Raw genomic sequence first — 27,951 nt, forward strand, 5'->3', positions numbered from 1 at the left:
TCTGAGGGATTTGGAGACACAAGCTGGCCAGACAGAGAGAGACTTACCTGGGATGGATTTGGGTATTAGCTCTACCTGACCAGGGGCCAAGATATTTCTGAAGCCCCAGGGGACCTGGGCCGATTGAGTGTGGGCATGAGATACCCAGAGACTGATGAGTGACTGTGTGTAACTGACTAGCATGGATGCCATGTGATTGTTACGCTAACATGCACAGGCTACATGTTTGTGTGTTACCATGGCAGGCACTCCCTGGCTGTCAAGCAAGTTCCAGTCTTTATAGTCACTCACTCTTTCTTTCTCCCCAAACCCAACCCTTCCCTCCTGAGAAGTAGAGACAGGGATTAAAGATGGACAAATGAGAGGAATGCTAAGGAGAACAGGAATTAAGAAGCAGAAGGACGATGTTTCTAAAAGCAAGAAGATGTGCAGACCAGGGCAAAGTAGAAATAATCACAGCAGACTTATTACAGAATGTGCCAGCCTCTGTGCAAAGTGCTTCATGAATATCGGGTTATTTAACACTCACAGCAGCTCTAGGAAAGAGATACCCATATCATCCCCATTTTCAGGGGAGGGGTGAGGCATGGAGAGGTTAAATGGCTTGCCCAAGGTCAAGCAGCTAAGTGGCAGAGCTAGGGTAATCTGCCCTTGGCCCCTCTCTGCTCAGAATCACTATTCTCTACTGCCTCAGACTCCAGGGCTTGGATTTAGTCCCGACTCTGGCTGACTGTGTGACCCTAGCTGCGTCCCGTTTCCTCTGTGATCTCAGTTTCTGCAACTTTGACAACACCAATAAAAAAGCAGGGGAAGGCAGAGAAGACTAGTTTTTTTAAGGTCCCTTTTTGTGAAGTAGTAAATGAGAAGATTAAGGTAAAATTATTGATATAGAAGAAGCGGTGATAGTGACACCATTAACTCATGGAATGTATGGTTCTAAGTGGGTATCCCAGAAGGCGCATGGCAGGTGCAAAGCTCAGGGCTGGATGATCTCAGCCTGGTGAGCAATGGGGAAAGAAGGAGGCTAGAAGCCAAGGATTCATCATTAAGAACTTTCCGAAGTCTGGAACCGCCAGCAAGGGTGGTGGATGAAGCAGAATTGGGAAGCTCTGCAACTTTCCTGCCCAAGATTGGTCAGAGATCAGGAGTGTGTTTGTGTGTGTATCTATATATGAGGGAGTCTGTGGCAACACCCTCTTCCTCCCTCTCTCAGCCCCAACCACATGGCATCAGAAGTCAAGCTCCAGGACAGGTGTCAGTACGTGAATAGAAGTTGGTGGACTGACTCCTTTGGGAGAAGTCTAGGAGCAGCAAAGGAGATGATGCCTGTGACCAGCTGCAGGGATGCCCCTGCTCTCTCCAGCAGCTTGGGAAGGCCAGAGTGATGGGATGTGCTGCCTGTCTGTGGCTTCCTTGGGTTTCCCCAATCTACTTCCTACAGCTTTGATAGCCCCTTCTTGCCTCATTCTCCTCCTCTGACCATTTCTGTTTTCTTTTCTGTTTCTCTTTCACCTACATGCTTAATGTCAGTAACTCTTTCTCAGAGCGGAGAAGCTTCTGCTTTTTCTTCCTATCTATACTCTTCATGAGTGAGCTCATCCCCTCTCAAGTCCTTTTTTTTTTTTTAATACAGAGTCTTACTCTGTTGCCTGGGCTGGAGTGCAGTGGTGCACTCTTGGCTCACTGCAACCTCCACCTCCCGGGTTCAAGGAATTCTCATGCCTCAGTTTCCTGAGTAACTGGGATTACAAGGGCCCACCACCACGCCCGGCTAATTTTTGTATTTTTAGTAGAGACAGGGTTTCACCATGTTGGCCAGGCTGGTCTCGAACTCCTGACCTCAAGTGATTGCCTGCCTCAGCCTCCCTAAGTGCTGGGATTACAGGCATGAGCCACCATGCCCAGCCCAAGTCTTTAATAACTACCTGTCTGCTGTTATCTCCCAACTGTGTTATCTCTGGCCTGGATCACGAGTGAGGGATCCAGACCCATAGACACAGCTGCCAGCTGCATATTTTCTCCAGACATCTCATTGCAGATTGCAGCCATCTGAAATTTTCCAAGTCCAACACTGAACTCAACATCTCCTCCACCATCCCCACCACCAACCCCAACCTGCTTCTCCTCCTTTGCTCTGTAGTTTCATAATGACACCACCCTTCTCCTTTTTTTTTTTTTTTTTTTTTTTTTGAGACGAGTCTCGCTCCTGTCGCCCGGGCTGGAGTTCAGTGGCCGGATCTCACTCACTGCAAGCTCCGCCTCCCGGGTTCCCGCCATTCTCCTGCCTCAGCCTCCCGAGTAGCTGGGACTACAGCATCCGCCACCTCGCCCGGCTATTTTTTTTTTTGTATTTTTAGTAGAGACGGTGTTTCACCGTGTTAGCCAGGATCTCATCTCCTGACCTGTGATCCGCCCGCCTCGGCCTCCAAAGTGCTATTACAGCTTGAGCCACTGGCCCGGCGACACCACCCTTCTTCAAGTTCAAAACTTGCTAGTCATCCCAGAAGAGCCTAGGACCTTTTCTTAACCCGCACAAGCTAATCCTTATGGAGTGTTGCCATTTCTAACCCTTAGACATCCACTCACGGAAGGTATGTAGTGGAGAATTGAGGCAAGTATCCCAGAGGGCACAATGTACCCGTCTCAGCACCTTAAACTACCTTACTCTTACTCATAGACCAGTGGCTCTCAAAGTGTGATCCCTTGAGCCCAGGAGTTTGAGACCAGCCTGGGCAACACAGCCAAAGTGTGGTTCCTGGACCAGCATCACCAACAATATCTGGGAGCTTTCTAGAAGTCCCAGTTCTTGGATCCCACTCATGACCTTCTGAGTCAGTAACTCTGGGGGTGGAGCCCAGCAACCTGTATTATTAATAAGTCCTTAAGGTGACTCAGAGGCACACTAAAGTTTGAGAACCACTATCTAGGCCATTGCAATAACTCTCTAACTGATCTCCTGACTTTATTTGTATCTCTTCTGATCCATTTCCAACTCCATTCAGCAACATCAGAGTGACTAGACCATGTTACCTCCCTACTGAAAACTTTTCCAGGGCTCCCCATGACCCATCTTCAGGGAAAAAAAAGAGTTCAAACATTCTAATGAGCATTCCACACTCTGCAGTTGTGACTAACTTTCTTTTCCTCTTTCAGGAACTGCTTCACAGGATTAAAGGAGAAACAGAAAATGTATCCAGCGCTGTGCTTGGTGCATGGCAGGTAATCAATTAATGCTTATTAAATACTGTAAATGATAAACAAATCAATGGATGATGTTATGAATTCATTGGCCTATTAAGGGATCCTTTAGGAAGGCTCTACGTGAGCACAATCCTGGGTAGCTATACATAGGGCCCAGGTATAATCTGAAGAGCTCATCTGATAAATGAGTGATTTTGATTATGGCTACTGGGGAGAGGGATGTTCTCCATGGTTTGCTGCTGCTTTGAGGCTCCCTAAAACGTCACAGTCCCATGATTTCAGACTCTGGGAACTACTTCTTTCAGCGCCAAGGGACTTCTCACTCTCTGAGGCATGGAGGTGGAGATTTCTGGTTGTCTGCTCCCTGGGACACATGCACACGTGTGGAGGCCTGGGGTGCAGTGGGGTACACATGCAGACAGCCTTGGGAACATGGGGCACACAACTTGCACAGAGACATTCATGGAACACACAAGTACACATGGGGCAGAGGACACATTGACAAGCACACATAGGAACATGGGACATATATTGACATATAGGGTTGCGTGCTCAAACATACGTGGACTCCCATTTTTCACACTTGGTATACTGCTCTTCTCCAAGGCTCCCTCTCTTTTCAAAACGTGAGCTTGCATTTGGATTTTATGTTAAGAAAAAACTCCGATCTGCCTCCTTTATTGTTGACACAGCCACCCTCATCCTCCCAGCCTTTGATCACCTCCTGCTCCAGGCCAGGCTGAGTGTTTGCAGGTTGGGGAAATCTGGCACGAGGAGATGCCAAGGCGCCACCTCGTGGTTAGATGTCACAACTGCAGCTCAGATCTCCCTTTTCTCCGCTCCGCTGAAATACCAAGAGCAAGCCAGAACTCTGACTATACCTCATTTAAGCACAGAACTCTGTCTGCCTTGCATTAGGAAGCTTTTCAGGGTTTGACTTCTCCACTGTGGGAGGGATAGCACCCTGACAGTAGGGACCATGGGTGGCTGTCACTTTCTTTGGGACCTTTCTCTTCTCTTTTCACTTCCCCAGATGATCTCAGTCCCTCCCATGACTTTAGGGACCCTCTATACTGACAGCTCCCAAATCCGTCACTCGCCCAGACTCTCTCTGAGCTCCAGACCATAGAAAGCAACTACCCATTGGATATCCCATGAGCAGCACAAATTCGCCATTTACCAAGCTGAGTTGTGTGTGGTATGCACAAATCTATTTCTGTCCCAGTGTTCCCAGTGACAGTGAATGCCCCATTATCCATTCAGTCTCCCGGATCAGGAAGCTGGGAGTCATCCTTGGTTCTACCCGCCCTTTTCTTTACCCCTCTTCACTTCCAATTAATCACCAAGGCCTGTCAACTACTACCTACATCTTCTCCAACCTCATTGCCACTGGCTTAGTTCAGACTTAGCACCTCCTCTCTGAGCTCCCTGGCTCAGCCATTCCTCTTGCAGTGCATCATCTTCCCAAAATGCAAACGGGATCACATTCAATCTGCTAACAAATCTGCAGTCTGGCCGGGGATGGTGGCTCATGCCTACAATCCCAGCACTTTGGGAGGCTGAGGCAGAAGGATTGCTTGAGGCCATGAGTTTCCAGATCAGGCTGGGCAACAGAGTGAGACCCTGTTTCTAAAACAAAACAAAACAAAACAAAACAAAACAAAACAAAACTGCAGTTTGATCTCTCAGCATGATTCCATGTCTAAGCTTCTGAGCATAGCATAGTAGGATCTAGTCCATGCCTACTGGTTCAACCTCATCTTCCACCGCTCCACATTTCACACTCTATACACCGCGGAGTGAGAAACTACTCGCAGTTCTCAAGCTTGCATGCCTTCGTACCTGCTGTTCCTTTTCGTGTCTGCCCGGCAAGCCCCTCCCCACCCTGAAGTCTCAGAGCACATAGTTGCTGTAAGTTTTCCTGTATTGTTTGGCCAGTCTGAGGGGCTCTCATGCTCCAGTCACACTGTGTTTGTACCCACATAGAAGCCACTGCTTACACTTTTTTTTTTTTTTTTTTTTGAGACAGGATCTCACCCTATCTTTCAGGCTGGAATGCAGTGGTGTGATCATAGCTCACTATAACCTCAAACCCCTGGGCTCGAGATCCTCTTGCCTCAGTCTCGGGAGTGGCAGGGACTATAGGCACAAGGCATCATGCCTGGCTAATTGTTTTTCTTTTGTGGAGATGGGGTCTCACTATGTTGCCCAGGCTGATCTTGAATTCCTGGGCTCAAGTGATCCTCCTACCTCAGACTCCCAAAGTATTGGGATTACAGGTGTGAGCCACCACACCCAGCCTCTATGTCTTTTTCATATTTACCCCAGAGAATCCATGCTGAGAAGATGGCTTTCAGTACATCCAGTGAAAAAATATTCCTGTCTATGCATAGCCAACCACAGGTGGACTCAGGCTATGCTCAGCACGTGCTTATAGGTTTGAGGGCCTAGGTGGAGTTTGCAGAGGGTGTGGGTCTGGGGTCTGTCTGGCTCCAACCCCACAGCTTTAGCTCAGGACTGGTGAAGTACCCATAGTGGGTACCTGGCTCAGCTCCGGCTAAAGCTCACAGGCCCTCTGGCTTCTCATTTGGCATAGAGGATCAACAGCTAGTAACCCGAAAGCTGCATTTGACCTGCATGTTTTGCTGGGTCAGTAGTTATTTAATTAAAGACAGTTACTGACATTCAAAAGTTGGGTTTCACATAAAAATTAGGATTTCTGGGCCGGGCACAGTGGCTCTCACCCATAATCCCAGCACTTTGGGAGGCTGAGGCAGGTGGATCATAAGGTCAGGAGTTCAAAACCAGCCTGGCCAAGATGGTGAAACCCCATCTCTACTAAAAATACAAAAATTAGCTGGGCACAGTGGCAGCTGCCTGTAATCCCAGCTACTCAGGAGGCTGAGGCAGGAGAATTGCTTGAACCCAGGCGGCAGAGGTTGCAGTGAGCCAAGATTGTGCCACTGCACTTCAGCCTGGGAGACAGAGTGAGATGCCATCTCAATTAAAAAAAAAAAAAATTAGGATTTCTGACTTCTTTAAAAACAGGAGGATATGGCAGGGCCACTTGGCAGCAAGCCAGTGGCATAGACGGTGGTGCAGTGCTTCATCTGTACTTGAGAGCACCAGAGCCCCCACGAGGCCTGGCCACGTCAACATGAGTTTGGCAAACTGCCGTACAAGTGAAAGATGTGGGCTGGGGAATTGGACGGCTTGTGTGGAGTCCTGGCTCTGGCACCGACTAGCGGCAACACCTTGAGCCAATCACTTACCCATGCCAAAGTTGCTCTGTCTGTAAAATCAGAACCCTTCAGAGGATTCTTAGAAGGGCTGAATGAGGTAAGACTCGTGATGTGTTTAGCAGGGCGTGTGTTCAGCACCTGGTAGCTGTGAACTGATGGAGCCTGGAAGGGAGAGGGCAGGTGCAGGGCAGACCACGCAGGAGGCTTCTCATCACCAATGAACATTTATTGAGTGTCCACATGTGCACAGCTTTGAACTTGGTGATCACAGAACGCACTGGGGGAGGGAAGTGGGGAGGGAAGGAAGGGATCAAGTGTGTGTAGGGGTGTCCCCCTGGGTTCATAAGAAAGGTAGTCCCTGCTGGAGCCGCCAGTCGCGTCTCTGCAGAGAGGAGTCATAGCAGGGGTGGGAGTTAAAGCCAGGCACCACGGTGGCAGTGGGGTGCAATCACCGGGGAAACATGCGGATTCTGGGAAGTGTCCCTCCTGTTCCTGGCTCCAGCCAGGAGAGATGGCACAAGGGGGACAGGAATCAGATGCTCAGGTGTCAAAGCAGGGATAAGGACAGGCAAAATAAATAACCCCCCAACCCCCATCGTCACTCTGCTGCAACACGACACAAAGGTTTAAAGATCTGGGCCCAAGGACTCCTGGGTCCCTTCAAGCAAGCTCTGGTGGAAAGAGGTTTCCCCACCCCCCACCAGGCCTGTCTGCCCCAGGTTGCCCTAGAATAGGGGCAGTTCAGACCCTGGGTCACTGAAGTTGATAGGTAGAACTGTGATGTCAATGGCCTAAGCCTGCTGTCTGCCCAAAGGAGCCAAGGGCAAGAGCCAAAGGGCCAATTTAAAGGACGTGGACCTGGGGGGCCAGAGGAGGCACCACAGCCGAGGGGAGCCCACGCCCTGGCCGGCAGGGCACATGGGCTGAGACAGTCTGCTCCTGCCAGCCCTGTCCTACCTTGGAGCCTCCCTCCTGCAGGGGAGCCAGACATCGGGCACAATGACACCTAGTGCCCCCCTCCCTGGGGGCTGCTCCAACCTTCCCCGGCCTGGCGGGGACAACCACGTTGATTTCCAAGCCGATCCCTGCCCCCATGGGGGCCTGAGGGGCGGAACGAAGTTCCTTACACTTGAGGGTGGGCACCATGCCCTTGCCCTCAGAAAAGCCAGAAAGCTGGGGTGTTTTAGGGGGGAAGTCTGGGGAGGGGGGGGCCAGTTTGGGGGCTTCAGGGAAGATGCCTCCTCCCTCCTTCCCTCGCTGCCCAACCCCGGGTCTGTCCCCGGTGGACACCCCTCAGGGCTCTGATAGGCACTGCTCCAAGGCGGCCATGCGGTAGTGGCTGGCCGTCTCCTCCCCCGCCTGCAGCCTCATGGCCTCCCGGCACAGCCGGTTGGCCCGCGCCAACTCCACCAGGACACCCTGATAGGCGGCCACCATCTCGGGCTTGACAGAGTTGGGGCTGACACTGCCTAGCAGCTGGAGCAGCTCCTGGGGCCAGCGGGAGCGCAGGGCAGCAGGGGCCAGCCACGGCAGCAGCGGCACACAGCCGGTGAAGGCCTGCATGCCCAGGAACCAGAGCTCCTGCAGGTCAGCCCAAATGCCCTCATACTCAGGGGACAGGGCTAGCACTGCCTGGTCTGAGCCCGGGGTGGCCCGCGCCACGTGGGACTGCGATAGGAAGAGGATGGCAGCTGCGAAGAACCCTCGGGATGCTGGTGTTCCCTGAAGAGCTGCAAGGTACAGAGGGAGGGGGGCATGAATCAGACAGGCCAGCTGCTGTGCCAGACCCTTCCCTAGCCCTCTGTGTAGACACATACAGGAGCCAGGGCACAGCCTGGAATCAGACTGCCTGCGTTCAAAACCTGCCTCAGATGCTCACTGTGTGACCTTGGGTAATTAACCTTTCTGGGTCTCCTGTAACATGGGCCAATAGTGCTCATCTTAGAAATTTGTTGTGAGAATTAAATGTGATCATCTTGGTACACTCAACCACCAAGACCTCTATTGGCACAGGAGGTGGGGGTGAGCCACAGGGTCAGATGGGAGAGAGAGCCCCTCAGGGATCTGGACACAGAGCTCAGACTCAGGTTAAAGGGGTTGCACCGGTTTGATCCTTGGGCCAGAAGAGGGCGCCATAGAGGAACATGAGCAAGTGACCCTGCTTTGCTTACGGGCTCTTCAGGGAGTGACCCTGACACTGCAGGTGCTCTTCAGGAAGCTGTCAGCCTAACCTGGTGGTATTTGAGGGTGAGCCAGAACTGGGACCGTGAAATTAGGGGCTGTGGAGATGCAGGCTGGGACTGAGAGTGCAGAGTGGGCTCCTGGTGTACAGGGATGTGCGCCCCTTCCCATGGCTGGGTACCCTGCTGGGATCCCCACCAAAGGAACACAGAGGCAGTGGAGGGTATGGGCACGTTACACCCTGTTCCCAGGCATCTGCTCAGCTCCTCCAACCTGACAGATGGGGCACAGGGAACAGGCAGGGACAGAGGGACCCAAGCAGACACCCACGGCCAAAGTGGGAGACACAGAGGGCTGTCAGGGGCTGGAGGGGACGTCCCTCCCCCTGCAAACAGCCAGAGTGAGGCAGAGCTAGGGAGAAGGTGTGCACAGAGGGACACCAAGTGCTGATGCCTGTCACTGACGGGGGTGAGGTGCCGAGCAGAGCAGAGAAAAACATCAATGGAAGGAAGTGAGGTTTCTGACTCAAGGCCTGGGTGGGGGCGGCTCCACCTTAAAAACACTGGATTCAGATTCCTCTGGCTGCCAGGGATTCCAGGTGCCTATGCCTGTGCCTGTGAGCAGGTCTGTACTTAACACCCACCAGACCTTGCCTTAAAAGTCTTCAGAAGAAAGAGAATGTTAGCATTTTGGGAAGAACGGTGGGGGTGGGGGATGGAGATACACTGCAAAGATTTCCTCTTGCTTAGAGAATTCTGCAAAACCATCTTCTGAAAATGATGACTTTTGCCCCAAACACAGGAGGTCCACCCAGGTATTCCATTAGGACTGGATCCCCAGTTCTTACCTGGAGAGGTGCTAAGGAGCCGGGCCATGAGAAGCCCCAGGGTGGCCACGTTAGCAGCCAGAAGCAGCCTTCCCTGTTGCTGCACTAGTGCCGGCAGCGATGTCATCAGGGTGTTCATAAGAGATGTGAAGCAGGCATCACGCCTGGAAAAGAAAGCGGGGAAGGATGGAGGTAGGTGGGGGTCTAGTACAGCCAAATCAAGCCCTTGGCAAGAAATTAGGCAGCAGGGTGAAGAATTAACTTTGGGCCCCAAACATAGCATCTGGGGGGCAGAGATTGGAGCAGGCAGACATGCTGAGATAGTACCTGGGGGTTCCAGATATGCCGAATCCTTGTGTGGGGCTGGCTATGCCTACTCTGAGACCCCCATTGTAGCACTAACAAATCCACGGGCATGGGGGGCAAAGTAGGAGACTGAGAATTGAGGCAACTGGGCAGCCCCCTTTGCCTGCTCCGGCCTCCTCCCCCACCTCTCCCGAGCCCCTCACTTGATCAGCCCCGGTGCGGTGACCACGAGGTTGAGGAAGATGTGGCAGCAGGTCTGGAGGCCAATCTCCACGCTGTCGGGCAGCACCGAGGTGTCGTGGCCAGGGGATGTGAGCTCCCACTGCTGCAGGAAATACTTGCACAGAAGCGAGGGGGCACCTTCCTTGATCAGGATCTCCCGGGGCCCATCTTCGACGGTCAGGTGGCACCAGCCAGGCAGGAGGAGCCTGGGGATGTGGAAGGGACAGATGTGTGTGGGGTTGGGAGAGGTAAAGCACATAGATTCCCCTTTTAGGGAAATCTTGCCTAAGAGAAATGGAAGTAGGGGAGAAAGACACATCCTCGCAGGTACCACAGAAAATGCACAAGCTTCAGAGTCGCACAACCCAGGACCGAACTTGGCCTCTGCCACAAAGTGTGACTGTGGGCAAGTGACTTTAATCTCTATGAGCCTCAGTTTCCTAATCTTGTTTTTGTTTTTTTTTTTTGAGACGGAGTCTCGCTCTGTAGCCCAGGCTGGAGTACAGTGGCCGGATCTCAGCTCACTGCAAGCTCCGCCTCCCGGGTTTACACCATTCTCCTGCCTCAGCCTCCCGAGTAGCTGGGACTACAGGCGCCCGCCACCTCGCCCGGCTAGTTTTTTGTATTTTTTAGTAGAGACGGGGTTTCACCATGTTAGCCAGGATGGTCTCGATCTCCTGACCTCGTGATCCGCCCGTCTCGGCCTCCCAAAGTGCTGGGATTACAGGCTTGAGCCACCGCGCCTGGCCCAGTTTCCTAATCTTTCATATGTGAACGAGACTTCTGTTAGATTTACCATGTGGACCAAATGAGATCATTTTGGTAAAGGGTATAGCAAAATACCTGGCTCGTAGTAGTTGCTCAATAAGTATAAGTTCTCTTTTAACTGACAAATCTGGGGTTGGCAAGTGACACCTGGCAGCCGAGGAGTCCTGTGGGAATAAGCCCCCCAAAACAGAAATAACCCTAAGGGAAATCTCATGGCCCAATCAGGAAGCCTGGCACAACTCAGCTTGTGAGGAGGGGTGTCCTTGTATTACGCTTTTCTGTAGAATGATCTAGCTGGACAGACTGTAACTACAGACTCACCGGAGAGCGTCTCCTGGCCAGGTGGGCCCTGGGGTGGTGGGGGAGATGGCCAGGTTGGCCACCTGCTGGGAAAGGTCATTGGCCTCCTCGGCCTCCTCGTAGAGGGTCTTGGCATAGCGGACGAGGAAGGGCAGCAGCTGGCACACCTCCTTACGCAAGGATGAGGTCTCCTCGGCCAGCCAGGCACCCAGGATCCGCACCGAGGCAAACACAAAGGGCTCCTTCTGCTTCTCTGACCCCACCTGTTGCCACAGGACCCCCTTGAGATGGAGCAGGACCAGAGACCCTCCCTGCCTTGCCAGAGGCCAGCCAGCTAGAAATAATAAAATTGGAAGGGAATTCTGGCCTGTGAGCCTTTCAAAGGCAGGCCCCAACCCTTATTCTGTCCCTTGAACCCAGCACTTAGCATGTGGTAGGGACACACATGAGGGCCTGGCACAGAGTGAGCCAGGCCCTCCATGCATGTCTGCTGAGTGAACTGGGCCTGAGTAATTGAGTGACATGCCCCCGTACTCACTGAGGCTCCAGTCACATCTCCCTATCTCCCTACCTCTGAAGTGTCTCAAGGCTAGAAGGAATTTCACAGGTCAAAAGCTAAGTTAAACGCCCTTTACAGCAGCTCTGACCTACGGTGGGAGGGCAGGTTCCTGGCTACCGTGTAACTGCTCCCAATGGTGGGAATGAGGGGATGCTCTTTTTTGGGCTAAGTCAGAAAAAAGACATGAGCTTAGTGTGGTGCATGGAATATATGGCTGGTGAGCTCGGTGGCTGGAGCAGGCCATTCAAGATACCAGAGTCATGAGTGAATCCCTGTGGGACAGGACAGCTGGCCTCTCAGGCAGGGAGGCAGGAGGGGATGCAGGGGATGCAGGGGAGGCAGGCGAACTGATCTAGCCGGACCTGTACAGAGGCCAGGAACCAGGCAGCCCTGCTTCTCTTCCCTGCACCACTAGAAGTTCGGGTGTGTGCGTGTATAGAACAATGCTATGGAGTGAGCAGAACAGACTGCTTCAATCTTGTGTGCATGTGTTGGGGAGAGGTGTGTGGCGTGGCGTGTGTGTGTATCGGGGGGAGCGTTTGAGTGGGAGGTTACTGTGTTGTGTGTGTGTGTGTACTGTGATGTGAGTGCACATATGGTGTGTGGTAGGGTGCTTGTGTGGAGGGAGGGAGAGAGGGAGGTTGGGCCGCACGCTACTCCCTGGAGTGCTGGCTACAGGATCAGCTTGTGTGGACATGCAGCTTCGCTGTCTCCCCATTATTCTCCTCCCCCTTGCCTCCCAGCTCCAGCACTGGCTCCCCCCATACTGGGCCCCCTCTGTGGGTCACTGCACCCTCACCTGCAGCAGGTAGTGGATAACAGCCCCTATGGCCTCCTTCATGACGCTCACGAGCTGCACCTTCTGTGGCTCCTTAAGCAGTGACTGCTCACAGCGAGTGCATTCCTGGATCCCCAACTCCATGAGGGCATAGCAGGCGGTCACCACATCCTCTTTCACCTCCGTGCCCGTCTCCTCCAGTGCCAGCCGCACTTCCACGCACGCCAGATTCACCAGCAGGGCGAGGAACTTGCTCCCGGAGCTGCCCGCCGGGATCCAGTCGGAGCCGCAGGCGTGTGCCAGGCGGGCTGCCAGCTTCAGTGCAGGGTTGCGCTGCCAGGAGCTCAGCTTGCTTCCCAGGATGCGTGCCAGCCCGGCCTGCAGATCCCGGTAGCATTCAGGGGGCACGGTCGTCGGGGGTAAAAAGAGGGGCAGCAGCTGGCAGAGCTCAAACTTGCTGGCATCCTCAGCTTTCTGGAAATCCTCACTGAGGCCCCGCAACACCGCCAGCAGATCGGGCTCCGCCTCCTTCCAGCACTGTGTCTCGGCAGCAGCCAGCAGCCCCACCAGGAGTGCCAGGGCCTGGTCAAAGCCATAGCCATGCCCCAGGTATGCCTGGCATAGGGCAGACACGGTGCCACCAGCAATGAGGTGCCGAGGCCCTCTGGGGGTGCCTGCTACAGCCGTCAGGCACTGGTAGGTGTCATCGATCATGGAGCGGCGGGCAGCATCGTCCGGGTCCCCCCGGGCTGTGAGGAAGGTGCTAAGAATGGGAATCTTGTTCAGGACTTGGGGATGGGCGGCCAGTTCGGGGTCACTGCAGAAGCAGGCCAGCAGGGCCACGCCCAAAGCCCGCAGAACATGGTCAGGGCAGCCATCCGGCGCCTCCTTGGTGGTCAGGAGACGATTGGGGAAGGTGAAGCCGACAGCATCGAAGATCCGCCGCCGAGTTTTGGCATCTATGTCACCTGCTTTGACTGCCTTGGTCACCTATAGGGGGTATGTGCTATCATCAGGATAAAAGGAAGAAGTGGCAAAGACTGTCCCTCTCCTGCACCCCGGGGCACTGAGGACTAACAGGATGAGGTTATGCAACAGGACTCATCTGGAGTCATTTCACCCAGCTCCTTCTTTCTCCTTTGAGGCAGATAAATATGACCTCTGGGATCCCTCTCATCTGTGACTGTCCCATGGAAGTGAGGTCTAGTCTTCCTCAACCATTCATTTGAGCATTTCAACACCTGGCCAGTTGAGAAGTTCTTCCTGATGTCTAAATGCCCACAACCTGGGATGGAAGGGGCTTAGAACTCAGTGTTTAAGATCCCCCAAGGATTTAGGGTCCTTCCTTAATTGCTCCCTCCAGAGAAGTCCCTGATCCATTTCTGCCACCTTCTCCGGGGAAATGGCTCCTGTGTCTCGCCGTTCCGCCTGTCAAAACATTTCCCCTTACATTTCACCTAAACACCTCCTCTGCTGCAGTGTGAGCCCTTGACTCCAGAGCCTTCTCCTTGTTGCCATGGCAAACAAGCAGCGGCTGTACTCCCTCCTCCCTTCACCCCCCACACACAACCCCCCCTTCCTAGCACTGCAGCTTCTGCTCTGCTGTCCCCAGCTTGAGTTCCTCCAAAAAGGCTAAGCCCCGAACTAGCTCCCATTCCTTAACCTACCTACTGCCATCCTGGCCATCTCCTAGGACCCCTCCCCAGACACTTCCAGCCCTGCTACTCTCTCCAGGCCCAGAACAATCATCCCCAGCCCTCAAGTACTCTGCACTAGTTACTACCTGCTGCTGTTACCCTGTGAGTCAGCTCCCATCTGCTCTGGGACGCCCCAGAAAACAGACCCAGGCAGCCTCCTCCAAGGCCCCTAGTGCCACAGCCTTATTCAGTCCCATTCTCCCCTTTGCCCCCATTCTCAGGGGGAGCAAGAAAGAGCACAAAGGTAGGGGTCTTGGGCCTTTTTGGTGCCTCCAGGGTTGCTAGCACTATCTACATATCCTTGGGGACTCACTGACCCCATTCCTTGGGGGCCCAACCACCCAGCCCTTCCCACCTCCCAATTTTTAGCCAGTTCCTTACTAGCAGCAGGGCTGCAAACTGCTCGCTGTCATTCTTGGCCTCACGGAGGGCTCCCAGGTAGCGCTCCAGGGTGGGGTTTCGGCCCTCTGCCTGGTTCAGAGCTGGCTCGCAATCCGAGGCCATGATGCCCGCCTTGCCCAACTGTGAACACAAGAGGGACTGAGCATCCCTCTGCAGAGGAGGGACGGGGGTGGGGTGGGGGTGAGAGTGGAGGATGGAGGGAGGGAGGGATTAGCACAGAGGGAGGGGAGGAGAGGATCTGGAGGGATGGGCTCCTCAGGACTGACCTCCCCTGGGGAAGCCCCTTGAAGGGGCTGGATCTGCAAACCCTTAGGGATAAAGAAGGGACCCTGGTCCAAGGTCACCTCCAGAAAGCGGGAAAGAAGGACCATGCATGCTTCTGCTCAGCTGGACAGCTCTCCTCACCAGTCTCCTGGGGGTGGGTGGGGGCTGGCCCCACTGCTCAGCTGTCCCCTGGCACCAGAGGCTGGGTTTTATCTCCCTCCACAGGGACACAGAGGGAGTGAGTGGTGAGGACAGACAGGGAGGAATGGAGACATACATGATTGAAGTTCGATTATCCGGACTCAGGCTGACATGGGAGAAAAGGACACCCTAGGCTTCCTTTCCCCTCCCTTCTTCAGAGGCACAGATACGCTTCAGAAGTGAGAATACAAGGTGCTCACCAGGGAAGGCTTGGAGGCCCCTCTGGGGACCCCACCCCTCCAGCCAGGGCTCTCAGTCGCCCCCGCAGGCTCCTTGCCTCCTCTCCTTTCCCTCCCTCGGGTAGAGGCTGCAGCAGCAGCGGCAGCAGCGGCAGCAGCAGAATTAACCCCTTGCGCTCCCTCTTCTCGCCCTCCCCGTCCCGCTACCAGCCTGTGGATGCTGGCAGGGGCTGGAGAAGCAAGAGGGGGTCCCGGATAGTTCCCAGGACAACGGAGAATCCAAAAGCCGGATAATCGAAGCGGGGCTGCTGAGATGGGGAGATGAGAAAGGGAGCAGGGTTCCTGGCGGTCACCACCTGTCCCGCCGCAGCCAGGTCACAACACGACATTGATGAAGTCACGACAGGGCGGCGATGAGATCACACTTCACGATGGCGCGGTGATGTCACGGAGAGATCACGTCAAAATCACGACATGGGAGACAGCCCCCAAAGATGACAGGGCAAATTAAAAAAAAAAGATATATATTGAAAAAGGCTGTGACAAAATGGAGTCTCGACAGAGCACGATGGTGTCGCGATATGGAGCGATGGAGTCGCGATAGGGTCCCCGGGGTATGTCGGCATCGATCAGCGCCGGCTCGGAGAGGCCCCGGCTGGGATGCAGGGGAGGGCCCGAAGGGGGCTGAGCTCACCAGGCTGCGGCCCCGAGCGGCGAAGTCTTCTCCCAGCGCGATGCTCCGGGAGCCTCGGGCCGCTGCTCACGCCGCGTTGCCCACTCCTAGCTCCAGGCTGCTGCAGCTCCACCCCCACCCCCGCACCGCTCTCGACCAATCCGCGGCTGCTTCACTCCGCGCTCTGGCCAATGGCAAGTCAGGGCGCTAAGCCGTAGGGGGTACCGCCGTTGCCGCCATCTTGCTTGTGGGTATTGCCCGAGTCTGGGGCCTGGGGCTCGCGCGAAGGAGGCAAGGTGCAGACTGCCTCTGGAAAGAGGGCGGCAAGAGGTTGGGGGCCCCGATTCCTTCGCTTGTGCGTAGTTTTACCCGCCCAGCACTGCCCCTCTTCCCCCTTGGGCTCGCGGCCGGCATTGCGCTTCCCGGGGGAGGGGTGGGAGGGCTTGGTTAGCACGGAGAGTGTGTTTCCGGGTCGGTCCCGGGGAGGTGGGAGGAGGCGGCGTTTCCGGCCGCCGTCGCTGTCCAGGGAGGCTGAGGCGAGAGGTAGCTGTCCGGGTGGGGAGCCCGCACTACCTTCTTCCTCTTCCTCCTCCTCCGGGTGAGGGGAGCGAAGGTTGGGGTTCCCCGAGCCCATGGACCAGGAGGAGGCGGAGGCCGCCGAGAGCCGGGGCCGCGCTATGTGGCCCTGAGCCCCGGTAGGTTGCCGGGGGCGGCTGGCTGCCAGGCCGAGGACCATGGGCTCAGGGGAGGGGCAAGCGGGACGGGCGATGCCAGCGGGTGCGCTGGCCGGATGTTGGGTCCGGAGGTGGCGCCCCTGGCTCGGCCAGGGCAGCCAGCTGCTTCTGGCCTTGCAGGTGCGCAGCTTGGGTCCCAGGCTGAACCCCGCCTCTCTCGGGCCCGGGCCTAGTCATGCAGCTCCCTCCATCCCTTGACAGCCAGGCAGACAGCCAGGGTTCGGGACGCTGCCGTCCTTCTTCCACCTTCGACCTCTGCAGCCTAGCCTTTAGTTGCTGTCTCTGATCTTTGGTCTCCCCACAGAGATAGAAATAGAAAGTTGATGCAGAATAAAGAGGGGACGGGGTTGAGCACGATGTGTCCATTATAATGTGAAACCTGCCTCACCCAGGATTTTGAAAATTATGCCCTACAGAGGGTCCTGTAGTGGCTGCAGTGAGCACAGAGGTGAAATGAAGGAAGTCAAAATTGATAACCTCTGGCGGGATTCCAGGAACGCTTTGGCTTCTGGTCTCATAGTGGTTGTGTCCAACTGACAGTGGTTGCAGTTAGTGAAGAACATTAGCTGACTCTCCTCGTCTGTGATTAACAGACTGAAAACTAGGAACAAATTGGAAAGACGACCTCCCAGAACAATCTGTTCATTTTTCCAGCTATTTGGAAAACAATGTCTGCAAATATAAGCAAAGCTATTCATGGCAGCCTGTTCTGTAACTTTCCCAAATATCTGAGACTTTTTAAAAAAGAGCTTTATTCTCGATTACTCATACCAACTGAATAGGCTATTTCAGACGTGCTCCGTCGTTGTTCAAACATATCTTATCGCTGTGTACATAAATGGAGTTCCACGTATGTAGTTGACAGACTGAACTATGATACGTCCCCCATCAACCTGAAGTATTAAGTAAACATTACCCCCTGCTCTGTCTGAACAGCTGCTGCAACAGAGAGTGCTTTTATTTTGGGTGTACTTGTAACGCCCTAAATGCCAGAACTATTGTGAGCTTTTCTAGATTTTCATTTGTCAAGTATTGTGGGGGTGTGTGTTCTCTCCCTGGGTTGTTACCCTTTGATTCAATAACAAACAATTTGGATCTTGGTGACGTGTTGTTGTTCTTGCCTTTGGTCAGCAAGGCTTTAACTGGACCCTAGCAGTGATTTGTGCTCTTAGGCAATTACAGGTTTCAGAGGAATGACTGGTTAGGAGTTCAAATGAAATTAACTCTGCCTTTCTCTTATGCAGGATTTGTTAGACATTGCACTTCTAATCAGCTTGTTAGTCCAGTGGTGTTTATTACTCCATTTTTCAAAAGCTATTCATTTCTTTTCTGCTTCTCCCACCTACCTGTCAGGCTATTGATGACAGCTGTTGAGTCACCTTGAGTTTTAAATCCTTTTGTGGTAGGCAGAAATGTGTTGGGTAAGATTCAAACACACACATACACACACACATGCATACTCACTCGTTCCGTCTTGGGAGGCTAGAGAAGTTGCTGGATGTACTTTCTAACTTAGGCTCCATTTCATAATCTCTTGAACATGTCTCTGGCCCACACACCTCCTTTCTGCCCCCTGCTCCCTGAAATACAACTACAAAACAACTAGAAGTAGGAATGGATGGAAGTGAATGAGAACGATGAAGTCTTTCAGATGCATGTGGTTCTGCGAAAGCGTTTTCTTGGGTGGGCTGCACCTTAGTTTTGCAGCTGTGTGTATGTCTGTGTCCGTTTCCTGGTATTAGTCAGCATTGGTATCCAGCCCAGGCAATGCTGATCTCCCTGTATGCTGGCCATGGATAGGAATTAGGGGTTGCCAGCCTGTCATTTGCTGAATGTAGATGACAGGTACATAGTTGGACAGAAGTTTTTGAATTGCTTCTTCAGAACTCAGTCAACCCTCATAATGTTGCCAGTATTTACGTACTAATTTAGACAATATAGCAAAGCTTTATAAGAGGGAAGAAATTTATGGTAAATGAGTTTTTCTGCTGGAAGAGACCTAAATCATCCAGCCCCTAGTTTCTGATGTTGCCAGCATAGTGCCTGACATAAATATTTGTTGAATGCAGGGATTGGGGTGGATAGCATTGAGGTGTAAATTGAATAGATTTTCATAATAATAGTGGTGGGCGGGGACAGTAGCAGACTGGAGAGTGCATGCCCTGCCTAAAGACATTTGCGTTCAGAAATTTTGAAAATACTAGGCCAGACGTAATCCTCAGGTTACTTTACCTCTGAGGGTGCAACCTCTTCTCCTCAAAAGTAAGAAAGTGTGTTTGGTCAAAGTCACAAAGCTGTTAGTAACAGAACTGCAACTAAAACTCAGATATTCTTGTCTGGGCTGTTGCTCTTTCCATTCTACCACATAGGTGATTTACTGTTAGATTAAAAAAAAAAGGAATATAAAGTTTCAGTTTTCAGTGGATTCATTTCACATCCCTTGCTGTGTTGTTATTGTGCTAATTATAGGCTACCTCAAAACCCAAGTTTAAAATTTACAGGCAGGGTTGAGCCATTAAAGGCAAACTTGAAATTTTTCTTTCCCCTAATCCCCTAATCCCCTAATACATTCTCTAGCATTCCACATTTCCAGGAATTAATTATTAATTACTTGGCATATAATTTCTTCTCTTTCTGTCCTTCTAGTGTACTGGTTCTGCCTGTCTGGAAGGCCATGGAGAAGCGTCTGGGAGTCAAGCCAAGTCCTGCTTCCTGGATTTTATCAGGATATTATTGGCAGACATCTGCGAAGTGGTTGAGAAGCCTGTACCTGTTTTATACTTGCTTTTGCTTCAGTGTTCTGTGGTTGTCAACAGGTACCATTTTCTTTATAGATTTAAGATTTTTTTTTTAAGAAAAGAGCACTTCGTGTGAGTCCCTCAGTTCATTTTAAGGACTATTAGGAGGCAGAAAAGCAATCTGCTAATTGACAGAAATGGTCATCCTTTTGGTGAATACTCAGTCTTTTGGGTTTATTTATTTGTTTTGTTTTGGAACCAGAATTTAAACTGGATTCTTTTTCATAAGGGAGAATTGGCATAACCGTTTTAAGACTTGATAAAAGTTTATTGAAAATAAAAAGGTTTCAAAGTTGGACAGATCTGGGCCCTGGAACTGGATATTTCTACCTAATGACTGCAAAACCTTGAGCAAATTACCTGTTATCTTTGAGGAAGGATCGTATCTACCTCATAGTTTGATTTGAGGGATAGTATAATTAAAGCATGTAGCACAGCACTCAACATGGGTGCTTAGTCTTGCTATTGCCCTGGCTGGCCTTGAACTTCCTTTCCTTTCCTAAAGGAATTTACACTTATGGGAAAAATGCGTTCATTACTTTTTCCATAGAAAGGGGCTATGTTGATAGATTTTGTAGACTATGCTTTCCTCCTAGAGGCTATTTCACCAGGGTAAAGCCTCTTGCCAGGAATCAGTGCCAAGAAGACTAAATTTCAAAGGAGAAAGCTAGCTAGCTAGCTTGCTTGCTTGCTTGCTTGCTTTCTTTCTTTCTTTCTTTCTTTCCTTTCTTTCCTTTCTTTCCTTTCTTTCTCTTTCTTTCTTTTGTTGATATTATTGCTTTCATAGTATGAGTGTGAGAAAACAGCAATTTGAGAAAGATTTCTGAGTATGCTGCCATTCTGGCCAGTGACCAAAAACCTTTTGCTGTAGTGACCACCGTCTGGGATAACTAATCAGCCTTTTCCCCTTATAATTACAAAGATTTCTGTTGCTTTCCTAAGGGAGTTGGTGGTCATGATTTTGAAACTGTAGTAATTATTGTATTTAGCAATTTCAGTAACATTAGCTTTGAGGTGTTTGTTGTCTTGCAGTGGTGGTTGATGATTACATAATTGTAGCAGTGGAAGTTGCACTTGACAGAAAGCTGATCTACGTTTTTTTTTGTTTTTTGTTTTTTGTTTTCCCCAGATGATGCTTTGCTGGGACAGCTGACTATTTCAGGTCAACATTTTATATAAGATCGTTAGAATTAAATAAGGAATTGATTTAGCACCATCAGAGTAGGGAAAAAAATCACTTTTTTAAAAAAAAGAGATGGGTTCTTATTGCCCAGGCTGGAGTACAATGGTGCAACCATAGCTGCCTGCAGCCTCAAACTCCTGGGCTCAAGCTATCCTCTTGCCTCAGCCTCCAGGCATGAGCTAGTATGCCTGGCTAATTTGTTTTTATTTTTATTTTTGAGACAGTATCACTCCGTCACCTAGGCTGGAGTGCAGTGGCACAATCTCGGCTCACTGCAAACTCTGCCTCCCGGGTTCAAGCAATTCTCCTGCCTCAGCCTCCCGAGTAGCTGGAATTATAGGCGCCCACCACCACGCCCGGCTAATTTTTATATTTTATAATTTTTATATTTTATTAGAGATAGGGTTTTGCCACGTTGGCCATGCTGGTCTCAAACTCCTGACCTTGAGTAATCTGCGTGCCTTTACTTCCCAAAGTGCTGAGATTACAGACGTGAGCCACTGCACCCATCTGCCTGGCTAATTTTTACATTTTTTTTTAGAGATGGGGTCTTGTTATTTTACCCAGGTTGGTCTCGAACTCCTGGCTTCAGTTGATCCTCCAACCTTGGCCTATTGAATAGCTGGGATTGCAGGCACCAACCACCATGCCTGGTGTAAATTTACATTTTTTGAAGCACACCTACCACATACCAGACTCCTAATTATAAACATTACATACCTTATCTCATTTAATCTTCATGATAACCCTAAAACAGATTGTTTTCTTCTCGTTTTATAGATAAGGAAATTGAGGCCTAGAGAGGCAAAATGACTTGACCAGGGTTACATAGCAAGAACATGATGGAGCTAGGATTCTAAACCCAGGTTTGTCTACTGTAGAGCTCATACCCTTTCTCTTCTGGTACTCTGCCTTCCGACCACAGGTGATGTTTTGGAGGAACAAAGGCAATTTTTTTTTTTTTTTGAAACAGAGTCTTACTTTGCTGCCAGGCTGGAGTACAGTGCCGCTGTCTCCGCTGTCTCTGCTCACTGCAACCTCCAACTCCTGGGTTCAAGTGATTCTCCTGCCTCAGCCTTCCGAGTAGCTGGGACTACAGGTGCCCGCCACCACACCCAGCTAACTTTTGTATCTTTAGTAGAGATGGGGTTTCACCATGTTGGCCAGGATGGTCTCCATCTTTTGACCTCATGATCTGTCCGCCTCAGCCTCCCAAAGTGCTGGGATTACAGGCATGAGCCACCATACCCGGCGGTAATTTTTTTTTTTTACCCAGTACCATGGTAAGCAGCTTGTTATTTGAGAGATTCAAAGTACAGAGGATGAAGAAGCAATTCCAAGTCTTTCTGTGCTTTCCAATCTAGCACTTGCTTAAACACAGCATTGTAGGCTCATTGTGCAAGTCTTTAGTAACCTTGAGCTTAGTGCTTAAAAACAGCACCCTAATTAAGTATAGAAGTGCAAAGGTGGTGGTGTTAGGAGTAGTTCTAGGGGGGATTAGGTTATGCCAGATGTATTTTAGAAAAATTTGGAGCTTTTACAACGGAAATTAAAAGATCAAGAGCCATGTATGTTCAAATGTGTGTTCACATTGAGGGAACATGCAAGCAACATGTGACAGACATATTTGTTATATACTTTGATTTAATTGGAGCTCCTTCCCATTTTTTTTTTTAAAGGAATATCCTAATAGAAAAAATAAATAGGGCTGGGTGTGTTGACTCATGCTTGTAATCCCAGCACCTTGGGAGGCGAGGTGGGTGGATCACCTGAGATTAGGAGTTCAAGACCAGCCTGACCAACATGGTGAAACGCTGTCTCTACTAAAAATACAAAAAATTAGCCAGGCGTGATGGTGTGCACATGTAATCCCAGCTACTCAGGAGGCTGAGGCAGGAGAATTGCTAGAACCCAGGAGGTGGAGGTTGCAGTGAGCCATAACCGCACCACAGCACTCCAGCCTGGCCAACAGAGCGAGACTCCATCTAAAAAAAAGAAAAAAGAAAAAAAGAAAAAAGAAAAGGCATAAACAGAGTGCCATAAATAAGAAATTAAAATGAGAGTATTTAAAGTGTTCATTCTCATTACCAATCAAAACTACAGTTTAAAATGAAATATCCTTTTAAATCTGTCATATTGATGAAGATTAAAGTAAAAATATCTAGTGCTGCCAAGGGGTGATGTGGTTGTCCTCATACAGTGCTGACGAGTTTGAACAGAGAACTTCTTGGCATAAATATCAAGAGCCCTAAAAGAAATTCATATTTTTGACTCAATTCTTCATTTAAGAATTTATCTGAAGGATACATTTAGATAGTTGTGAATGAGAGCTCTCATGAACACTCATTTATTCTGTGCTGCAAAATATTGCTAAAACCTGCTTGATTATAGGAGAGTGGTGGAATCTTTGCATCTCCACATGGTGGGATATTATCGAGTCTTAAAATTCATATTTTAAAAGAAAAGCTGGTGTGGTGGCACACGTCTCTAGTCCCAGCTACTCAGGGGGCCAAGATGGGAGGATTGCTTGAGCCTAAGAGTTTGAGACCAGTCGGCAACATAGTGAGGCCCTGTCTCTTTAGAATTAAAAAATGTTTAATAATTGTAAAAAAAAAAAAGTACACGGGAAAATGCTTCTAATATTAAATGATAAAATCAAGTTATGCAACTACATATTCAACATGGTGTCAATTTTGTGAAAAGAAGAAAAAGTTATATAATAGAAAACAGTCTGAAACAAGATGTACAACTAAATATTTATGTATTTTTTTTGACTAGAGGAATTATTATCTCTTTATATTTTTCTGTGTTTTCCAGGCCTTTCTTTGGTATACTTGTATACCTTTTTATATAAGGGGGAAAACAACCTACTTGAAAAAGCAACAACAAAATAATAACAGCAAAAACCTATCCGTGGGAGCCTGAGTCAGTATTTCTCTACTCATGAGTTTACTTAGTGTTTACCTGAGTGTTTACTTTTTTTCCAGATAAAATACATTCTTGATTCCTGCTGTTATTTAGCTCATGGATTATTTCTGAAAAACTAACCAAATTAAGGCAGCTCTGCAGTTATCCTTCACTCCCGTTTCCCACTTAGGAATTTGTTCCATCTTTGGTAGAGCCCCAGGCAGCTGTTGACTTATACATGGTGAGCTTTTGTATTTCCACTTTTGGGTTCGGTGCCGAGGCCCTACTGTTAGAAAGCATTGATTATTGAAAGCATCGATTACAATTTGATAAAAGATGGTCTATCTGTGTTTTCCTTATGTGCCATTGAATGGCTATTTTTCTGTTTAATTTTATTGTTAAGTGGCTTGAAAAATAGCATTTTGGACCTGGGGATTCTCATCTGGAGACAAATAGGAAGTGATCTCAGGAGTTTGGAAATTCCTACAATAGATTGTCAGCTTCTTGAGAGCAGACATGTTGCCTCTTTTAGTTTTGCTGGGTATTCTTAGCGGGTACCAAGGGCTTGGCACATAGTAGATGCATAAAATATTTGTTGACTGAATAATAAATTACCAATAAGGGAATTGTTCCTTGTGAATTAAGCTTTAACAACAACACAATCAGAGCAGAGGTGTGGAAAGGCACTTTAAGGAGACACAATAATTTGGGACCAATTTTGTTGGTCCCAAAGCACTTTAAGGAGACACTTTGGGACCAACAAAATTGACTAAAATCTTAACAAATATATTAACACATACAAAGAAAGAATGTATACATCTGAAGAGTTATGTGTGCATGTTTGTGGGGGATGCAAGGACCTAGTTGGCCCTAGAAATCTAAAACAAGGAGAATCACTGAAGTTAATGTCCTTAGGCCCAAAGCTAACAACTGGCTAGGAAAACTTGTACTGACATTTCCCTACCTCTGGGAAGGAGATTATGCAGTTAGTTAATATGTATTTTGAGTACAGAGAAACATTATTCAATTCAGAACCATTTTTTGAGAATTTACTAGGAGTCTGCTTCTAGGCTAGGCACCAGGATAATAAAGATTAGTACAGTACAGTCCTTTCCCTGGAATAACTACCAGTGGCAAGTGAAAAGGTAGAGGCCAGGTGCATTGGCTTATCCTAGCACTTTGAGAGGCTGAGGCAGGAGGATCACCCGAGGCCAGGAGTTCAAGACCAGCCTGGACAACATAGTTAGACCTCATCTCTACACAAATAAAAAATAAAAATTAGCCGGGTGTGGTGGTGGGCACTTGTAGTCCTAGCTACTTGAGAGGCTGAAATGAGAGGATCACCTGAGCCCAGGAGTTCAAGACTGCAGTGAGCTATGATCATGTCACTGTAGTCCAGCGTGGGGATAGAGGGAGACCCTGTCTCTCAAAAAAAAAAAAGGATGCAACGCGTAGAGTGCTGCTGGAGCCATAGGAGAAGCATTTAGCTTGGAGGCAAAGAGGGTGCTCTAAGGAGTTCTTTCTAGAGAAGCTGATGCCTGAACAGAGTTGTGAAGGTTGAATTTGAAGAATTCAAAGGGTATTCCCATTAGAGCAAAGGCACAAAAGTGAAACAGCGTGGTATAGAGAAGAAACTCCACAAGCAGTTTAACACTACTGGAATATAAAGAGCAAAGCTGGATTGGCAGCTCCAGAAGAGGTAGGTGGTGGCTAGGTCACATACGAGATCTTTTGTGACTTAGCATGAAGCTTCATGCTAAGAAGCTTCATTTTTAATCTTTTTAGGTAGATGGTCTATAAATTTTTTTCATGATGCACTTTAATCCATTGAAAAATTGAGAGTGTACCCCTGTATATATATTTATACATTATAGCATGTAATTTTGTACTAATAATGTCTTATGTATATGTAAGAGATGCCAAAACAAAATTTTAAAGGGATCGACAAGCAAATATGAAGAAGTCTAATATTTTCCTTTCATGCCCCAGGGATTTGTCTTGTGCACCTCTTAAGGCAAACACTATAATGCTTTAATACTAGTATTAAATATAAAACTGTATTAATACTGTATTAAATATACTATAATACTGGTAAATTTCTGGATAATTTTTGCAGTAGTGTAGAAGAATGATAATTGTTGAGATGGAGGTAAATGGAAAAGGGAGGGAGGTCAGGCTTAGAGGTTAGGGTATCCATTAGGATGTTAATCAAACAGTCCAGGAGAAAGTTGATGAGACTCTGTCTTCAAGGAACCTCTCAGTAATTTCACTCAATACAAACAAGTAGAGGTAGTCCTAAAGAGATGGGTAGAATTTAGGTGTTCTGTAGTAAAGAGATTAGAGGAATTTTTTGTTTGTTTTTTTTTTTTTTGAGACAGAGTCACACTCTGTGGCCCAGGCTGGACTGCAGTGGTACGATCTCAGCTCACTGCAACCTCAGCCTCCCGGGTTCAAGCAATTCTTGTGCCCCAGCCTTCCGAGTTGCTGGGACTACAGGGGTGCACCACCACACCTGGCTAAGTTTTGTATTTTTAGTAGAGATGGGGTTTTGCCATGTTGGCCAGGCTGGTGTCAAACTCCTGGCCTTGAGCAGTGTACCCACCTTGGCCTCCCAGAGTGCTGGGATTACAGGCGTGAGCCACTGCACCTGGCCAAGAAGTTTTTAAAAATTGAGGTATAGCACTGTCTAATTCCAGAACTTTTTTCTCACCCCTAGAAGAAGCCTTGTACCCATTAGCAGTCACCCCCATCCTCTCCTCCCCCAGCTACCAGAAACCACAAATCTGCTTTCTGACTCAAGGGATTTGCCTATTCTGGACATTTCATAAATGGAATCTTACAGTACGTGGCCTTTTGCATCTGGCTTATTTCATTTAGCATAATATTTCCAAGGTTCATCCATATCCTAGGAGGTATCAGTACTTGGTTTCTTTTTATGGCTGAATAATATTCTGTTTTATGGATGTGCCACATTTTGTTTATCCATTCATCAGTTGATGGACATTGGGTTTTTTCTACTTTTTGGCTATTATGAACAATGTTGCTCTTAACATTTATGTATACATTTTTGTGTGAACATGTTTTTAATTTTCTTGGGTATCTGTATATATAGATAAATACATGTATTTATATATAAATAGTGCAATTGCTGGATCATGTATATGTATTACATATATATGCAATTCCACTCCACTATATATGTACCAATTACACTATATTAAAATATATATTCTATATATACATTTATATGAAATAAATGTATATATAAATAGTGGAATTGCTGGATTATATACAATCATAAATATATAATATGTGTATATTATATATGTATATATACATATAAATAGTGGAATTGCTGGATCATATGTATTACATATGATCACATATATTACATATCACATATATTATATGTTACACATACATATCACATATGTATATTACATACATATCACATATATATTACATATATATGATCCAGCAATTCCACTATTTATATATAATATATGTAATAATGTATATATGATCCAGCAATTCCACTATTTATATATGTATATAATTTTATATATAAAATTTCACATATATATTATATATAGGAGTGGAATTGCTGGATGATATGGTAACTCTTGGTTTAACTTTTTTGAGAAACTGTTTTCTACAGCAGCTGCACCATTTTACATTTCCACCAGTAATGTATGGGGGTTCCAGTTTCTCTGTATCCTTGCCAACACTTGTTATTGTTCATCTTTTTTATTATAGTAGAGAAGGTGTTGAAGGTTAGAAAAATCAAGGAAAGCTTCATGGAGGAAATGGAACTTGGCTTGGGCCTAATACATATTCAGTTTATAGATGGACAGACTGACACAGTAAGAGACAAGGACTAGGGAAACAACTAGAAGGGTATAGATTTCTCCATTATTTTGTTCATTTTTAAAATTACTTCCCAGTCAATAAATATTTGTTGAGGCAGGCACTGTTCTTCGTGAAAGATTGCTGTCCAGTTGCCTGATTTGATCTTTGCAGTCAGTGAAGCTTTCTGAAAGAGTAGACCGCATTTGCTGTTTCCATTCTCCCACCTTTGTCTTCTTCTGAATTCAGTAAGGTCTGGCTTCTGCCCAAACCTTGGCTTTTGCCAGGGTAACTATTGATCTTCCTAGTTGGACACCTTTACTTCTTACCTTACTTAACATCTCTGCTGCATTTGACACCTTTGATTACCGTCTTGAGACCATTTCCTCACTTGCCTTGAGTTACACCATGCTTTGTTTTGTCCTCCTCCTAGACAATGCATGGCACTTTCTAATTATTTTTCCCCCACTGCCTTCTCTCCCTTACGTCTTTTGTTTGTCAGGGTTCTGTTTCAACCCTTTTTTGTCCCACTTGTGCTCTCCCTGGGCAGTCTTATTCTTTTCCTCACTTGTAACCTATGTGCTCACTGCTTCCAAATTTATAACTATTCCTGAGCTCCAGACCACTTAGCCATCTGTATGTCGCACATCTCCAGCCAAGATGTCTCACGGCTGCCTCTAACTT

At 48.6% G+C, this 27,951-nt stretch overlaps 2 protein-coding genes across 14 annotated transcripts in view; one reads left to right on the forward strand and one right to left on the reverse strand.

Moving 5' to 3' along the window:
• Positions 1-6,648: 6,648 nt before the first annotated feature.
• On the reverse strand, positions 6,649-15,896 carry NCDN (neurochondrin). Of its 2 annotated transcripts, XM_033227150.1 has the most exons (8): positions 15,821-15,896; positions 15,483-15,550; positions 14,462-14,602; positions 12,405-13,373; positions 11,068-11,309; positions 9,960-10,184; positions 9,472-9,614; positions 6,649-8,173 (listed from the first exon to the last, which is right to left on the reverse strand). In XM_033227150.1, exons 2-8 carry the CDS (start codon positions 15,513-15,515, stop codon positions 7,737-7,739), a joined length of 2,190 nt encoding a protein of 729 aa, XP_033083041.1. In that variant the 5' UTR covers positions 15,516-15,550; positions 15,821-15,896; the 3' UTR covers positions 6,649-7,736. The 2 variants fall into 2 exon arrangements, with proteins under 2 accessions (XP_033083041.1, XP_033083042.1); XM_033227151.1 differs by lacking the exon at positions 15,483-15,550 and having other exon boundaries at positions 7,474-8,173.
• Positions 15,897-16,034: 138 nt separating this feature from the next.
• KIAA0319L (KIAA0319 like) overlaps positions 16,035-27,951 on the forward strand; it is a 132,583-nt gene continuing 120,666 nt past the window's right edge. For 5 of the 12 annotated variants that reach the window (XR_004440953.1, XR_004440954.1, XM_033227139.1 and 2 more), the window contains exons 1-2: positions 16,273-16,494; positions 19,180-19,349. Coding sequence is in view for 7 of the 12 variants with exons in the window: in XM_033227139.1 (XP_033083030.1) it covers positions 19,208-19,349 (142 nt within the window). In the remaining 5 variants the exon portion in view is untranslated. Of the gene's footprint in view, positions 16,155-16,267; positions 16,654-19,179; positions 19,350-23,501; positions 23,663-24,863; positions 25,121-27,951 lie in introns of those variants that run through there. The other 7 variants (XM_033227142.1, XM_033227143.1, XM_033227141.1 and 4 more) reach the window with 7 other exon arrangements.

This window comes from Trachypithecus francoisi, unplaced genomic scaffold (assembly GCF_009764315.1).
Source record: "Trachypithecus francoisi isolate TF-2019V2 unplaced genomic scaffold, Tfra_2.0 Lachesis_group12, whole genome shotgun sequence".
Taxonomy (NCBI): Eukaryota; Metazoa; Chordata; class Mammalia; order Primates; family Cercopithecidae; genus Trachypithecus; species Trachypithecus francoisi.